The sequence below is a fragment of the Chamaea fasciata genome, unplaced genomic scaffold, assembly GCF_029207755.1.
Source record: "Chamaea fasciata isolate MVZ Bird 193981 ecotype frontalis unplaced genomic scaffold, bChaFas1.0.hap1 SCAF_1, whole genome shotgun sequence".
Classification (NCBI taxonomy): domain Eukaryota; kingdom Metazoa; phylum Chordata; class Aves; order Passeriformes; family Sylviidae; genus Chamaea; species Chamaea fasciata.
Window position 1 is genome coordinate 84847393 of NW_027094086.1, and position 16635 is coordinate 84864027.

General features: G+C 39.3%; 1 protein-coding gene and 1 long non-coding RNA gene across 2 annotated transcripts in view; one reads left to right on the forward strand and one right to left on the reverse strand.

Annotated features, from left to right (window-relative positions):
* Window positions 1-12264, forward strand: part of RIPK1 (receptor interacting serine/threonine kinase 1) — a 26085-nt gene extending 13821 nt beyond the window's left edge. The window contains exons 8-12 of the mRNA XM_066187351.1: window positions 2880-2970; window positions 5461-6027; window positions 7552-7623; window positions 9447-9611; window positions 10242-12264. Of these exons, the coding sequence (XP_066043448.1) occupies window positions 2880-2970; window positions 5461-6027; window positions 7552-7623; window positions 9447-9611; window positions 10242-10528 (1182 nt within the window). The 3' untranslated portion in view covers window positions 10529-12264. The remainder of the gene's footprint in view (window positions 1-2879; window positions 2971-5460; window positions 6028-7551; window positions 7624-9446; window positions 9612-10241) is intronic.
* The window catches only part of LOC136292098 (uncharacterized), a 23652-nt gene extending 8088 nt beyond the window's left edge, over window positions 1-15564 (reverse strand). The window contains exon 1 of the long non-coding RNA XR_010721832.1: window positions 15507-15564. This is a non-coding gene — a long non-coding RNA (uncharacterized lncRNA). The remainder of the gene's footprint in view (window positions 1-15506) is intronic.
* Window positions 15565-16635: the final 1071 nt, after the last annotated feature.

The window sequence follows — 16635 nt, forward strand, 5'->3', positions numbered from 1 at the left end:
TTACCTCTACCTTCAGAAGGTTTTCAACAGTCCCCCAAACTACTCTTGTATGCAAGTTCAGATGTTGCTGTCTGGATGAGCAGATGAAAGCAGGTTGGATGGTGAGTCCCAGAGGAGAGGAGGTGATGGGTCCTACTTCACCTGCAGGCCAGAAGCAGCTGCAGGAATGCAGGGGTCTGGGATCTGACCTGGTTTACTCCTCTGTCAGTGACCTGACAGAAGTTATGGAGCACACTTAAGGTATGCAGGTGACACCAAACTAGAAGGACCAGTCAATACAGTCACAAGGACGAGGCTGATAGCTGCAGGCTGGAAGAATATGGTGACAGAAACCTTGTGAAATTCAGAAAGCACAAGTGGAATGTGTTGCACCTGGGATTAAATAACCCCTGGCTTCAGTGCCAACCAAGGGCTGCCCAGCCAGGAAGCAGCATTGTCGATAAGAATCTCAGGGTGGTGGAGAGCAGTGACCTGGGCACCAGCCAGAGCCTGTCTGGCACCAGCAGTGTCACAGGCAGCAGATCTGCTCAGACCTTGTTAGTCCTAATAGGAGATGGGGCTACTTCAGCCCAGACATGCAATGGCTTTGGAGGTCAAAGAAATAGCAACCTTGCCCCTCTGTGAGGAGTTTGGGAAGGTAGAGCCAAGCTCTTCACAGCAGTGCTTCGTGTGAGGACTAGAGAAAAAAGACAAACACAGAAACAAGAGAGACTCAAACTGGATGTAAGAGTGCAACAAAAAAACCCCCAAAACTTTTCCCTCTGAGGAGAGCAGAGCAGTGGCACAAGTTACCTAAAGAGGTTGTCCAGTCACCATCATTGGAGGTTTTCAAACCTGACTGCACAAAGCTCTGAGCTACCAACTCCGATCCTGTAAGTGACCCTGGTTTGAGCAGGAGGTGGGCCTAAGGCCCCCAAGGTCTGTTTCCACTTAAGTGGCACACTGATTCTATCATAATATTTTGCAAAAGCTCCTCATACATCCATTAAGTCTCACTTATGAAATAAAATGTTATTCCTAGCAATTCAAAAGTGGCAGAATCTGATTTAAAGTAACTTCATAAATTCTTGGTAATTTTTGCCCTGTCTTCAGGGCAGTATCTAATGAGTCTCAGCCTGCTTGAGACCAGGAAGCTATACCACAGTAATATTAACAGATAAAAGTTAAATTCAGATAGTTTCCTGAGTGTCCAAGTTTGTTTCTCTTACTTTTCTGGCTGTAAGTTTAAACATTATGATTAAACGAATCATTTTCTGACTGAAAATAAGAGAATCAGAACTTCTTGGACAACTGGGCTCATAATGGAATCTTTTTATCACAGATTTTATTAATTTAATCACTTGACTATGTAGACTGCACTCATAGACAATACAGACAATATTTTTAACTAAGAGGAAGAAAACCAAACTTCCTTGTGAAACCATTCTTTCCCTTTTTTTTTTAAGTGCTTCCTTCTCACCTATTGTGGAAATGGAAGTTACTCATTTCATGTGATGTTTATGAAGCACCAGTAACTGTTCAAAAAAGCAACAGAGTTTTGCAAAATGAAACTGATTAAACAAATTTCTTGGACTGATTTGATCAAACTCCTAATGTGAACTGTATATATGTCTAAATTATGACAGCAACCCCAAATCAGGTCCTTATCAAATTTTACTAGATGCTCTGTGCAGATGCACCTCTCATATCATAGGGCCAAAATGACTATTTAGGAAATGGGCTCTGAGTTTATTACTTTCTCAGGAAGGAAAGCATCCATTACAATCAGGGCACAGATTATGAAGAGTGAATCCAAGGTAAGTCACTATGTGAATTACTAGTACAGCTTCAGTAGCAGCATGACTTAGGGGGTTTGGGCATAATCTCCCTGCTGCCTGCCCAGCAGTCATGGAAGACTCCTAAAAGAATCACAGAATGGTTGAGGCTGAAAGGGACCAGAAGTCATTTGGTTCAACCCCCCTGCTCCAACAATTCCATTACTCAAAATCTAAGGACCTTTGGTTGAAATGTGTGTTAGAATGTCACCTTTTGCTTTTGGAGGGAAGTCGATTTTTTTAGGAAGAGATAGGTAGGAATTGTTGATTTTTAATCTGTGAAAGTACTTCTTGGGTTTAATTAATTTAAATAAAAACTCACTAACACAAACTCTACTTTTGGAAATTATTTTATGAGTAAGCAGCACTTGGGAAAATTGAGAAATAATTTTTCCAGGTTTAAAAAAACTACTTCCAGCAAAGCCTAAATAATGAGAACATCAAAAGAGTAGAACAAGACTAGATTTTTGCCTTCATTCCAGTTAAGTGAGGATGAGAGTTATAGAAAGGAAATTGCACTGCTTATTTCTAAAAATTTCCTCTAAACTCCTCATTCCTAATCATCTTCATAAAAGTTAATGTTTCTAAACCTGAACATTAATTATTTCTCACCTCTTCTTTCCTGTTGATGAATGAACTTATTAGATACAGATCCACAGAATAGGATGCATGTTTGCTACCTTTACCTCTGCAGCATCCCCTCACTGAGATTGCTTGCCAAAAGTCTGGCTATTAAATACAATTCAGACAATCCAGAGCCACTCTGGATTAAGCTCACATTCATGCAGGCAAAGGTATTGTTTGGCCAACTCAGAGTATTGTATACTGCAGTTGCATTGCAGACCTCCCTCCCTTCATTGAAGAAAAGATTTTGCCCACCTGTAGCAAAGCAATTTCCTGTCAGGCTGTGCTCTCTGAAAGCGTATGGGATCTTTTCCTAGAGACTGACAGAATCTGTTCATCCAGGTCACTTCACAGTGAAGCTGAGTTGTTTCATATTCTACAGGTATTCCCTTTGTTTAAGCTTTTGCCTATAATTTGATCATTTGTTCTTCCTCACATCAGGAAATGTGGCCCGAGCCAAATGAACTGCTGCACAGCATGGAATCCCTTCAAATAGATGCTGTACCAGAAGATACCAGCAATGGTCAAATAGGTAAGTCACTAGCACATAATTATTCTGTGTATTTGCCAAAGATAAAGCTGTGTACAAAGTAAGTAACCTTACCATTAAGGGTTATTAAGAGACTCAATTATTCAGCACCTCAGAAAGAATTGTAATCACTGAGAAGATGTTATTTGCTCCCAGAAATCACATTTACAATTTCAAATTTTCCATCATCTACAGTTCAAACCCATCTCCTTTTACACTCTTCTGCTTTCTGCTTCCATGCCAAAAATTTTGTTCAACATTAAGCTTTGCAATGGTCACTTTGATAATTATTTTTTCATACTTGATCTCTCATCTTTTTAGTCATGCCAACTGCTTGGTTTTTAGGCTTTAATTTCATTAGGACTTTTCTTTTTCCTCCTCCATCCTTTCTTATGAACACTGAATATGACCAAGATACATAATTGTAAAGTATTCCTTTGTTTAGGACCTTGCTGTCTAAGGAATCTACACTAGTAGATAGCTTTTTCTCTCTTTTCTCTGATACTTTCATCAAATCTTGGATAAGTTGCATGTCTTGTGATTTTATAGAGCTGGCTGTCTAATATTTTAGGAAGAAGTTTTTCACTGAAAGAGTGATTAGATACTGGAATAGTCTGCCCGGGGAGGTGGTGGAGTCACCATCCCTGGATGTGTTTAAAATGAAACACATTTCATTTTAACTGTGGAAAAAATGAATGGATGAAACTGGATGTGGCACTTGATACCATGGTCTAGTTGAGGTGCTAGGGCTGGGTTGGACTCGATGATCTTGAAGGTTTCTTCCAACCTACACATTCTGTGATATGTAATATGATAGAGTTTTGTAGTAGTGTATCTGGAATTCTCTTACCAAAGCTTCTTAATGTCAAGGGACACAGAATCTTCTTTGCAGCACTGATTTACAAGAAGTAATAAAAAATCCAGTAGAAATAAAATTCTGCTGACTTATCTAAGACATGATTAAGTTAATAATGTTAAACTATAACATGCAACTAAAAATCTTCCCCAAAGCTAGGTTTGCCACAACTGTTCCTCAGTAGAACTGATGGACTTAGGGCAGTCCCACTGCTCTATTTTTAAGTCAGTGTAGTTACATTTCCTGAGCAGAAGGAATCATGTATGACTGCTGCAGATTGCAGATGCTCTCATGTTTTAAGTACAAAAGACTTTGTTGTGAATCTCCACTGCAAAACGATGCCATCTTGCCAGCCTGTCAGCCAAAGGCAGGGGTTTTTCTCTAGTCAATGGGCATCACTCAGACAGTGGTAGTGAAAGGCGTCCCACAGGATCTGTTCATACATCTCAAGCTTGCCCTGGAGAACAGATGCCATATAGTTTTTGCTAATACTGAATTGCTAAGAACTGTCACTTAGAGTGGGGTTATTTCTGTATTAATCATTTCTCCACTCCCTCTCTAGCAGTGACAGCAAAACAGGCAGAGCAAGTCTGACTGAAGGTGTACTAATATACAGCCATCCAAAGGAGCTTGTTTTGGTCCTGCCTAATATGGCCTGAAATAATGTAGTTTGGGGGGGAAAAAAAGTTCACTGGCATTATCTGAGCTAAATAGAAGCACAATCATACACTGTATTTCACTTTTACAGTGCTCTGTAAGTGTCCCTTACTTCAAGCAATGTATGATATTTTCTAGAAAAGTGTGAAGCTTTCAGAACTTAAAGAAAGCATCTGTAGTCCTACCCTTAAAAATATAAGTACAAGTAGTAACAAACAGATTTTTGTGTTTCTTATCTAGTCTTGGAATGCTACAGCATCATACTGATTATAACTCCATCTAGTTCAATTCTGAAGTAGAGCTTCCTTTGATACTGAGAATTAGTTTGAAAGATGGAGATAACAAAGACTATTTTATGTGGTAGACATTACTCACAAAAATGTATTCTTTGGGACCAGAGTATTTGTCATTAAATACCCATTAAATAATTTTTAAGTAAGATTTTAATGACAAATTATTTGTGCAGTATGAAATTACACCAGTTATTATAGTGGCATTATTTTCCATCCTGTTACACTTCAGTTTTGCACTGATCAAACTCCAGTTAAGAGGAGACACACCAGGAAATCAGACCCTTCAAATGCCCACAGGAATGTTTGTTTCAATGGCTGAAAACTTGATATCAATATAAGCAGAATATGCAGTGAATTGTCACACTCCTCGAGACAGTGAGATTTTAATATTGATAGCTAAAGCAAACCTGTACTTCTCCGATAAAAATCTGTTCTACTTGTCAGTAAAAGCTGTGTTTTATTTTATAGAATGTCTTATGCTGGAAGTATATATAATATATATATTATATATATATATATATATATATGTGTGTGTGTGTGTGTGTGTATATATATATAATGTTTTATTGAAACTTTTTATGTATGCAGTAATAATAAAGTAGGGTAATAGATTTTAGTATCATTGCAACAAGTTAAATACTTGCAGTTTTCAAATGTTTTCAAACGTTTAATGTTCTTCCCTTTCAGATCAGCCTAATTCTCTACACAGCTCCCAAGGTCCCATGACCAGCGAGGTTAATGAAGTCCTGTTTGCTGCCTCCCTTAAGAACCAGCCCATTGAGAGCTGTGAGACTTCATTTGCATCTCCTGATCACCTGGAAAGAAAACTTCAGCATGAATACAACTACCACGCATTTGGGAGCCGGATGGATAAAGCAGTTCCACCTGGAGTCTACAGCCCTGAGATGCTAGAGGAGGAAAGGAGACGGAGAGTTTCCTGCGATCCCTTTGCAAAGCCATCTCCTGCTTCTCAACGAAGTGAACTGTATCCAAGAGCTGAAAAGCCAGGATCAAACACTAATCCACATTTCTGGCCACAGCCAGCTGCAACAACACCAAAATGGGGGAATGTAGATGTTTTTTACGGGCCCAATCCCAACAGTCTTCCAATAGGAAACGCAGTGGTGGATGCCTATGCGTATTCAGCCGTCGGTAACCTAAGCCTAAGTAAACCTCCTGTGCCAGAATCTGGACAAAACCAGCAGTCACAGACCAATGTAAACTGGTATTCAAAAAATTCAGACACAGATACAGGTGAGATTTATCCTTCTTCGACACCTGTGTTTCTGAAAACACCCTTTTCCTCTATTCAGTGAAGTAGTCAGGAGGGTTTTGTAGCTCATGGAACAACCTGCTTATTGCAGGCTGATCTGTAATATAGCAAGGGTGAATTTATTTCATGAAGTTCTCTTTGTTTACTCAAAGTTAAAACACTCCAGCTTTGACTTCATTATGCTGCTTTCACTGATGTCAGGCTGCCAGTTCCAAACAAACCATTTCTAAAGCATCAGTGTAACAGAAGAGCATGAGACCCAACACCTGACTCTTCAGCTACCAGCCAAGGAAGAGCAGACCGCAAGTACTGCTAAAGCAGCTCCCAAAACCAGGAGATGCTACCAGTCATTCTAGGAAAGCTGAGGAGAACTGTGACTCTCAGAGCTATAACATTCATACCATAGGTTCTGCTTGTGCAGGAACAACACTTGTAGAATTTCAGAAAATAGATGGGTATTTTTCAACCTGACTTGCTGCAAGCTGAGAGACTCCTGAACTTAGGGAGCCAGCAAGGAGCTAAGGCTTGTAACTGGTTTCTCCAGAGAGCTCTGTCTGGTGCTGAAGGAAAGCTTTTGTTGGTGTTTGCTGGTAAGCCATGGAGTAGAAAGGTATGAAGACAAAGTAGGAAGACAATATTGAGCATTAACAAAACGTATAAATAAGTGGTAACTGGATACCTACAAGATATAACTTAAGGGAACTAGAGACAGCATGAGATGCCTGCTCCTAATCTTGGATATTTTTAGCATGATGTTATTTTCCAGGTCATCTCACAGGAAAATGAAGAATGCCTAGGTTTTTACAAGCAGAATGCCACAAAGGTGTTATTCTGTTAAATTATTTATGCAGAGGCTGTGATTAGTTGTTTATGTGAGTTTATTTACTGAAATGAATCTGGGGGCTGTCATGTCAGAAGGCAGGCATTAGAATTTTCAACATCACTAATAAAGGAAAACCTTCTGTTTGAAAGAAAGTTATTATAGAAAGGCTGTGTGAAATAGTGTAGCAGATACTAGACTGAGGTGCACAAGAGCTGCATTTCAGCTTCTCACTGACTTTTTGGGTGACTGTAACCTATCTGCTCTTGCTGCCCCAGTATGAGTTGCAGAGCTCATCTGTGAGCATTCAAAACCTCACACTTAGGAGTTTGGAATTTGTCAGTTTGAATACCTCATATAAGGCAGCTCAGTCTGTAACTGCAGTGTGCTGTGATCCCACACTGCCAGATATTCCTACACCCACGTGGAGGCCCATTGTCCTCACTGAGATCCAAGGATGGCTAAAGTTATTAGCAACTCACCAAAACCACAAAAAGATCATTGCTTAAACTAGAGTTATTCAAGGAGATGCAATCCTGCTAATTAAAAAGCATCTCATCTCTGTATTTAAGAGCACTGTATACTCACATTGTTACAAATATGGAAATCATTATGTGTATCTACTTTTCTATTTACATAACGCTTTTGGCATTTCTTTGTTTTTTTTTTTTTTCTCTTTCTACAGGTTACAGGGATTCCACTTCTTTCCCTAGGGGAACATTTGGATACTATCCTAGTGCACCTATAGTAAGCCCAGGTAAGTGCTGTGGCCTTCATCTGCCCTGGCAGCCAAGAGGCTGTGCATTGCATCCTGACCAGTAAAGCAAAAAACTTCAAGAACTTGAAATAATTTCTCTTATTGCTTAATACCTCTACCCATAGCTGAAGTTTTCAGTATCAGTAGATAAAACTAATTCCTGTCTCTAGCAGGACCTAAACACACCATTAAATGTGTATTTGGTAAATCAATAACAACATACTCTTCTGTGTAAGAACTTGAAAAATATGAAAGTATTGCAAGACCTCCTGTACACCTAAACTAGTCACTTCCTTAGATTAAACTTCAAGTTGCTGTCACTCTGCTCAGCTCTGGAACCACACACACATTTGGGACACTTTGTCCTATCTTGCTCTGGATTTTAATACAAATTTCTATCTACAAGCTTCATGCTGCTCAGCCTTCACTGGGGCATAGGTTTCTGCAGTTCTACTGGCTTGAACCCCTAAAATCATGTAATATCCTTCAGGAGTTATTAATATATGCTCCTTTCAAGTTGTGTTGCTTGGGGCACTCTGAATTCTTTAATTAACTCTTTCAAAGGTTTGTCCAGTTTCTAAGTGGTCTACACTACAAAGAAAACTTGAAAAAGCAGGTTTCTGTCTTCTTAACTCTGCACCCCTTAAATGATGACCCAGACCTGAGAAGCTGCAAAGTGTAAAGGCTTGGGAAAGGAGATTTATAAGCACACTATTTTTTACTGTTAATAGTGTAACATTAACAAAATATTTGTATACATTTTAATATGCTAAATTCATTTTGCTGCCAGATAAGAACATAGCCAACATGAGATTTCTTTATATTTTTAACTACAAATATGATGCATTTTCTGAGTCCTCTGGCTCTTAAAAAAAAAGATATAGGAATGATAATGTTATGAGTAAAAGTAATGATGTTATGAGACATGATAAAATGCATTCCTTTTTTGCAACTTCATCAATCTAGTCATGCATACACCTAATATTTCAGACTCACAGTCTCAGGTTAGCATATATTAAGTGCACTTAGTCAGATTTTCATACCGAACTATAGATTTTCACACTTCACATTGCAATTGAGTGTGTAACAAGAATGTAACTATTATTTCAAGTGATTAAATACAGGGCTTGGTGTATCATTTTAAGTATCCGTACTTCAATTTTAGACCCAGGTTGTGAGATTCGCCATTTTAGCTAGAATTAGAATGTTCAGTGGATGATTACCCAAGCACAGTTCAGAAAACAGTCAAGAGAACAGAAAACTGACATCACCTAACACAAATAGTGACTTAGCATCATGCTGCGTGTGGAAATCACACAACAGTAAACAAGAGATCAAATTGTGTGTTTTACTAATCTTATCTTCTGAGCAACATGAAATGATTTGCTGTAGTCCCATAGAACTCAGAAGTCATAACTGTAAACCTGAACTTACATCTATGATAGTAAAGCTGAGAGGCAGAAGTGAGGCTTTAAGATTTAAACAAAAAGAGCATTCAAGTCAAGGCTGACCTCCTGAAGCTGTTAGGCAGCAGAAAGCAAGACTGCTACTATGCATTCCCAAGGCACAGAGAACATTATTTACAGTCTAGTAACTATCAGCTTGGTTGTGGCACTCTGTCATAAAATAGACTGGGCTTTCACTAAAGTACGTTTGTGTCACCCTGCATAGTGAAAATACGCTCACAGCACACTTGCCGGTAAATGGCTATTTCTACATCAAGTGCAATGAATATCACTCCCCTCACTAGTGGAGCTTCTTTCTCTTTATGTTACTTCTTGACATGTGAACCTTATGCTGTTGTTTGTAAATTTGTGTTAAAGTTCCTTATACAGACGATTCAATCAAGTACCACATAAATAACAGCTCTGGAATTCAAATTGGATCCTACAATCACATGAAGATTGAAGAGCAGAATCCACATGTCAGCACTTGTTCTGTTGCTATGGAAGAAATTTATACACAATATGAAGCAAGGGGTATATTTGGTAAGAGAAATATCTACCTAGTTTTCATGTATTCACCCCATATAATTCTGAGAACCATTTGGTTTGGAATGTATAACACACTCAAACTGGTAGAAGCAAGGCTAGGATTGGAGATCCTCAATGGACCCATGCACATCACAGAGCCCAGTGCCTGACCTGACACAGGGAAAACTAAAAATTAAACCATATATTCAAGAGCCTCAACAACTTCATTCAGATAGAAGTTGGACAATTTTGAAATGTAATTTAATTTCATTGGTCAATACTGAATTAAATGCTCCCTGTGTATTGCTAAGTAACGTGTGTCTCAGAATATAAAATATATACAACTCTTTAAAAACTCTGAAAAGGGGTTTTTCAATCTCATAGATTTAAGTGACAACCTATGATAGCTTCAGATCAAAGAGCAAGCCCAGCAACTGACCCATGAATACATATATTCTGTCTGGACACTTCTTGCCTGCCATCACTGGGTTATGCTGCCTCCATGAAATCCACTTCTGATTGCATCACGAAAATTCTGTCTTCAGATATTACCAATAAATAGTTGGAGAAGGACAGGAGAGAGAGAGTGACATGAGCAGACGAACTGTTGAATGATGCAATTTTCTTACACTCTTCTTTTTGCAGACAATACTACTGTCCTGACAGAAAAGCATTTGAATCTAGTGAGAGAGAAGCTGGCCAAGCAGTGGAAGCACTGTGCTCGGAAACTGGGCTTCAGTGATCCTGAGATTGATGAAATTGATCATGACTATGAACGAGATGGACTAAAAGAAAAAGTTTACCAAATGCTGCTCAAGTGGGAAATGAGGGAAGGCTCCAAAGGTGCTACAGTTGGAAAACTCGCCAAGGCCCTCTTTGGCTGCCAAAGACTCGATCTCCTTAGTAGTTTGATGCAAATCCAAGAAGAATAAGTTTACTGAGAACAGACTTTCTAGAGCTGTCCTTTTTGCACAGACTTTTTGGAACATATTTTTTTCACCAAGCAATTCTCACTGAATACCTCCACAATATTTGGTCTTCCAAAGGATTAAAAAAAAAAAAAAAGCATCTTCCTTCCAAATAAAATGATTGTCCAAAGATAACAACAACAAAACACAAGGCAATAATCAATTCAAGGAGAATGTGTTGCACAAAATTTATGCATTCTAATCTTGAAACATGTTGGTAGTGTTCAGTTTCGAATATTGACCTACTGCTTGAAAAACTTGCATAGAAACCAAAATCAACCCTTATATTTTGCCACAAGTGCCAATACTTATGCCAGTATTTGACTGGTCTAAGTCAATAATACATTTCAAATATTTTTATAATTTTTATTAAATATAGATGTCTGGAATTATGCAGAACAGCTGCATAAGTAAAAGCAAAACCTACTTCTGGCTTTAAAAGTCTCTAAGTAATATCTTTTAGTTATAACGTTGCATTAGATTTTTACATTGTTTGGTAGAAAAGATTTTACAGGGTAAGAGTCTCATCTGCTTTAGGAAATAATGAAAAAATAAGTTCAATCAGTATGCAATCCCAATTAAAATCTCAAGAATACAAGAGGTTTGAGAAGGGAAAGGTGCCTTATTATCTCCTGACTGAAGACCCATTCTCCTACTTGCTCTGGGGGGCTCAGTGTCACTACATTCTGAATCTCTTAGGCTGTATTTATATTAGTGGGTTAAATGTGCCTGGAAATATTACTGGATGCTGAGATTAAACTGGCAAGCTGCAGCCTGCTGCCAGAATAGCAAATTCTTTAAACCTCCAAAATGTTGTGCAAAGACTATTTCACAGCACTCAGGTTGTTTCTGAGGAACACTGGAACAGCTCTGTAAATGTAGGTGATGGTATCCCAGTGCCTGGAAATGTTCCTTGTCACTCTGACTTCCTAAAGTTGACATAATCTCAGTGTGCAATATATATAAAAGAAGAATTATTGGAAATTTTCTGACTGAAGAATTATGCAAAACTGTTCTTATGATGGACAACACCTCCTGTTCCATCAGATTTACAGATATTTCAAGCAGATGTTTTGAAGTGGGAAATTGTTTTTAGCTGTACATAGAGCACTAGGTGTTCGTTATTGTTCTTAACTATTCATTTAAATTGTCAAAAAAAGCTAATAACTAATGGAGTGCAGTTGGAATGGATTTGTGCTCCTTGATACAGCACCTACCATTTCAGTGGAAGCAAAATGAAACTACTCAAAGCAAGAATCAACATATTTGTCATCTTTAAACCAACCTAAAATTTACTGTATTGCCTTACAGTTTTGACTTAGCAACATGCTAAATCTTCTATAAACTCTTGAGTGCAATAGAATGATGTGATTTATCTGTCTAATATTCCTTAAGCAGACAGAGAGACAGGATAAGTGGTATCTTCTCTATGTCAGTTCACAGGGCTAGAGCTAGCAGCTACTGTGTTAGTTCATGAAACAGATCCCTGGACAGATCACAAAGTCCATTTATGTTCTGTTAACACTGGTTGCACTGTATTGCTACATCAATTCCCGAGCCCCCATTGGTTTTTAAAGTCTTCCATATCTGCAGTCTTTATTTTAAAAATATGCAATTTTTCAATCATAAGATCTTCGTCTTATTTGGTACGGAATGAATGGTGATCATTTAATGAACATACATTAAATGCTTAATTTGCTCTTTATTAAAGCAAGTCTGGACCTTACTTTCTGAAACAACAAGAACAAAGATGTAGAACACAAACATGAAGCATTTTAGAACAAGACGTAGGTAGGGGACAATCCTAGATCTTTAATGCAGGACAGGGGAGACGAAGATAATTTTACCTTTGGTGCTTGTCAAGGTCAATTCTAGACTAGTGCTCAGAGTTCATGTGACACTGAAGGTCGTACAGAACACAAACAACTGAACTCACCCAGAGACAAACTCCTTCACTACAGCCCTCACAGAACTCAATCAGAGAGGATTCAGCTTCCTGGGTAGAAGGGCCAAAGTACTGCAAGTCCTCTAGCATATCGTGGAAAACAACATAATAGGACACAATGCCTGGAAGCAGCAGCTAGGTATGTCCAATTATAATACATATTTAATAATAAGGATGATGAACTACTGGAGTAAACCACCTAGGGAGTCTATGGATCATCTTATTATCTCTTAATTAGGACTGGTCTTGTTTCTTAAGATGGCTGTAATTGCAATCAAAGCTAAAAGTCTCAATACAAGGTTAACTAGGTGAAATGTAAAAGCAAATGGTGTACAAGAGGTCCAAGGAAAAGAGTTAGTGCTCTCCCCAACCTAAAAATTTTCAGAAACATTAAATATGGAAGAGAGATAAGCTAATACTAACTTGCTAGATTGCTCATTTCATCTACGACCCCCATACCTCTCTCCCCCTGCTCACAAAAAAAAAAAAAATAAGGAGCTGATTTTTGAAAAGCAACCTTTTATAACAAATCAAAAATGCAGAAAAATAATGGGGGCAAGGATGAGATTGATGTATTATGACATAGATCTGATACCTTTCATGGCAAAACAAAGGCAAGAAAGGACAGAAGAATAATTTCACATCAAACTGGCAAGACATCAGCCTTAAGGGCAGAGGCAGCAGTAATGCAGCAGCCTTACAGAGATTTTTTCATGAGATTGGTGAGGTGCAAGACAGGGAGGAAAAGGCTGTGGGTTGCAGCAGCAGACTTCCTTGTGAACAGGAGGTGAACTCATCTAGTTCTGCCCAAGGACATTATGTTTTCCAGTTTTAAGAGAGTAAGTGCTTGGAGACTTTAGATCAAAAGTACAACTCAAGTACAACCCCTGCCCAGTAGCTGCCATCATCACAGCAGCCAGTCTGTGCTGAAACTCTTAAATGCAGATAGGACTGAGTCCGTGTATTTCAGAGCAATTAATTTAATTTTGTTACTACACCCCCACTAACAGCGTACAAGCAGCTGAGGAAATTTTACTCATTCCAAAATAGTTGCTAAATAATACCAATTAATAATGCTGAATTAAAAATTCAGAGAGGACATTATTGCAAGTATTTGATAAGTGACCTCTGAACTGTGCTGGCAACATACAGCTCCTCTTCCTCAGACGCCAGTTTCCAAGGAGAGGCAACACTCAACACTTGGCCTCTGACTGATCAAGGAGCTTTAAGGAAACTATGTCACTTTTCTCTGATAGATTTTTCCAGCACTGTTTGATAACAAATGAACACCATCTTTCAGCATGGAGGCACATAGGAAATTGAGTAAGAATCCCTAAGCCTTTGAAACATGCTCAGCCATGAACACAGTGAGAAGGAGCTACAGTGAAACAAAGTAGGCAGAATCATCCAGTACAAGCAGGGACACATTAGAGCTAAGTAGCACTTGGGAGAGCTTTCTTCACTGGATCCTAGTGCCCTCCAGGCATTTTTTCCTACCCCTTCCCCATCGCAGCCCCTACAGGCTACAGAAAGTGCTCCTTGCAGCATGCTCGGTTTCCCTCCTAGCATACCGATTAGCACTAGGAGTCAGCCGACCATTTGTTCCTCAACACACAGGAGCAGCTAGTGAAAGTGCAGCTCCTTAATACAGCCCCTGGGAAAAAGGAACGGGGAAGGTAGGATCAGAACAGGCTCTAGGTTGTCAAGACTAGAAGTGATTTTGTCCTGGAGGAAGTATTGCCTATGAGTGAAACAAAGGCAACCAGAGTTCTGCTGGGCTTTCCCCTCCTCTACAACTATTAAGTAGGTCACTTCCTTTCTTTTTGGTACAGACACTGACTTCTGCCAGAACTAAGATGTGATCTGATAATAACCATTGTAGCCTACAGAGCTCAGAGAGATGCTTGTTAAGAGCTGCTTAAAACAAAAACCCCACACTAATTTCCTTAACAAACCAGTAATACTGCTGCATTTTGAATGACGGGTTTCAACTCCTGTTGCACACCCCCCCACACACACACCCCCTCTCTCATTAGCTGAGAGAACTAAAGGCAGCACTGGAAAGGATGTCTTGGTCACTGAGTTCATCAAAACAGATTTGCACAACCCCTTCCATAAACAAATCAAGAACCATCTTCTAAATGTTACTCTTGCCTTCTTCAAGGGACAAGCTGTTTCTTCCTTCATACCAGAGTATTTGGAGTCATTTCACATCACTGTGTCTAGAATGTCCTAAATATGGTCAGAAAGTGTACCAAGACTATGCTTGGATTTACAAAATGGAGATTATATTCAACTTTAAAATTAAGAGAACACCTGCCATTGAAGTGCCCGAGGGCAGGTGTGTCAGATTTATAATGCAGTTATTCATGAATGTACAAAAGATACGCAGACACTGCTTAAGTTGACAGACACTATCCTTTGCTAGTGTAAGAAAACTGCAGGCAAGCAAAGAAAATCATTACATATGTGTCTGTGTTTTAGTTTCTTCATCAGTCTGAAATGTTCTTTGAGCCACGGTATCCGGGATCTTTTTCTACGATCTGTTCTGCTTATGACAAAGCATCCTTTCCTTTGTGATGTAAGTCTGAGCGTTCACAGCTTGGCTAATATTCTAACTAAACAGGCCTCCTGCTACAAAACTGCATATGGCTACTCCCCACACTTCACAGCTTCAAAAGTCATGCCATATTCAGTCTTTCTTATTTGGAAGGTCAATACCAAATCACAGAAATATCAGTATTTTCACATCTTTGTTCTTTGAATTTGGCAATTCCCCACTACCTAAATCTTGCTGCTTTGTGGAGCTGAAGCAACAAAATTTTTGTCCTAAGGTGAAAACATAACAATCAATATCCAAGAGGCACAAGAGCCCAAGCAACAGAAGAGTCCTGAAATAGCAGGACATTTCACCTCATAGAAGCAGCTAAAATAAATGAGGCAGAAATAATCAGTCAGCGTGTTCACAGACTCAGGAAGCAATGTCTACAACAGTACCTGGATCACTGGAGACGCCAACAAGTCAAAGACAGGGCTGTAACAGAGCCGGCTCAGGGGCAAGGACTGATGGCACTGTGCTGAGCTGAGATCAGGCTCTATTAGCCAGGGTGTGGGGAGATCCCAGCTGAGGCTGATTGTGGCCATTAAAGCCTAATAGTGCCCCAATGGACCTGACAAATGAGTTCTTTCTTGAAAACTCCAGAGTTAAATCCCTGCTAAGGCTAATGATTCTTGTGTTTTGTATGGGATCGAAGCTCCTGATAAAAGAATCTCATGTGTGGGTGAAAATAATGCCTCTTGAGAACTGGAATTAGTCTTTCTGCCTGATGATCTAGCAGATCTCAAGGGACCCACTATGTCAATAACTGACTAGGTCTTTTCTAGATTTTCTACAACCTGCAGAAGTAGAAAAATAGTAGATACATATTTTCTACCCAACCATGAGCCAGAAAACTCCTTCTTGCAATTTAATAGGCATATTGAAAATCTCACTGTTCTGCAGTTTCACCCCTTACAAGAAATTTTGGAAAACATTTCCCCTGGTGTTCAGTTCTATAAGGAACAAATCCATGCAGCACCAACAGTGCAGCCTGGCTGCAGGGACTGTGATGGTTTGTCAGATGTGACAAAGTCCCACTGTGCAGCAGTGATGCCCTGCAGAGCATTACCTGGGTATGAGGGAAATGCTGCCAGTAGTAGATGACCACAGGGAAGAGATAGTGCAACACCAAGGGGGCCAAAAAATAACAGGGACAGTTAAAAGGAAAATCTAATCTCAGGGACACATCACCAGCAGACCAGTGCTACCTCTTCTAAACATTGCCTTTTCCTTTTTTTCTTTTTCTTTTCTTCTCTATGCAATGGCCAGAAACAGGTAGTTTCCAGCCTGAACCATCAGAAATAATCGGACAAATAAAAGTATTTTATGGGAGTGGTCGGAAGAACTAGTGCTCCAGTTGTTCTCAACTCTTTCATGTGTGTAAAAGCAAGCCAAAAAGCTAAAAACTTCGCGCAGCCTGTGTCTGGGTTGCTCAAAGCTTTTTCTCTCCTTTCAGCCAGTAATTTATGAAAACATATTTGAGGAAATAGTTGAACTGAAATACTGTATTCTCCCAGGTGCCCATTA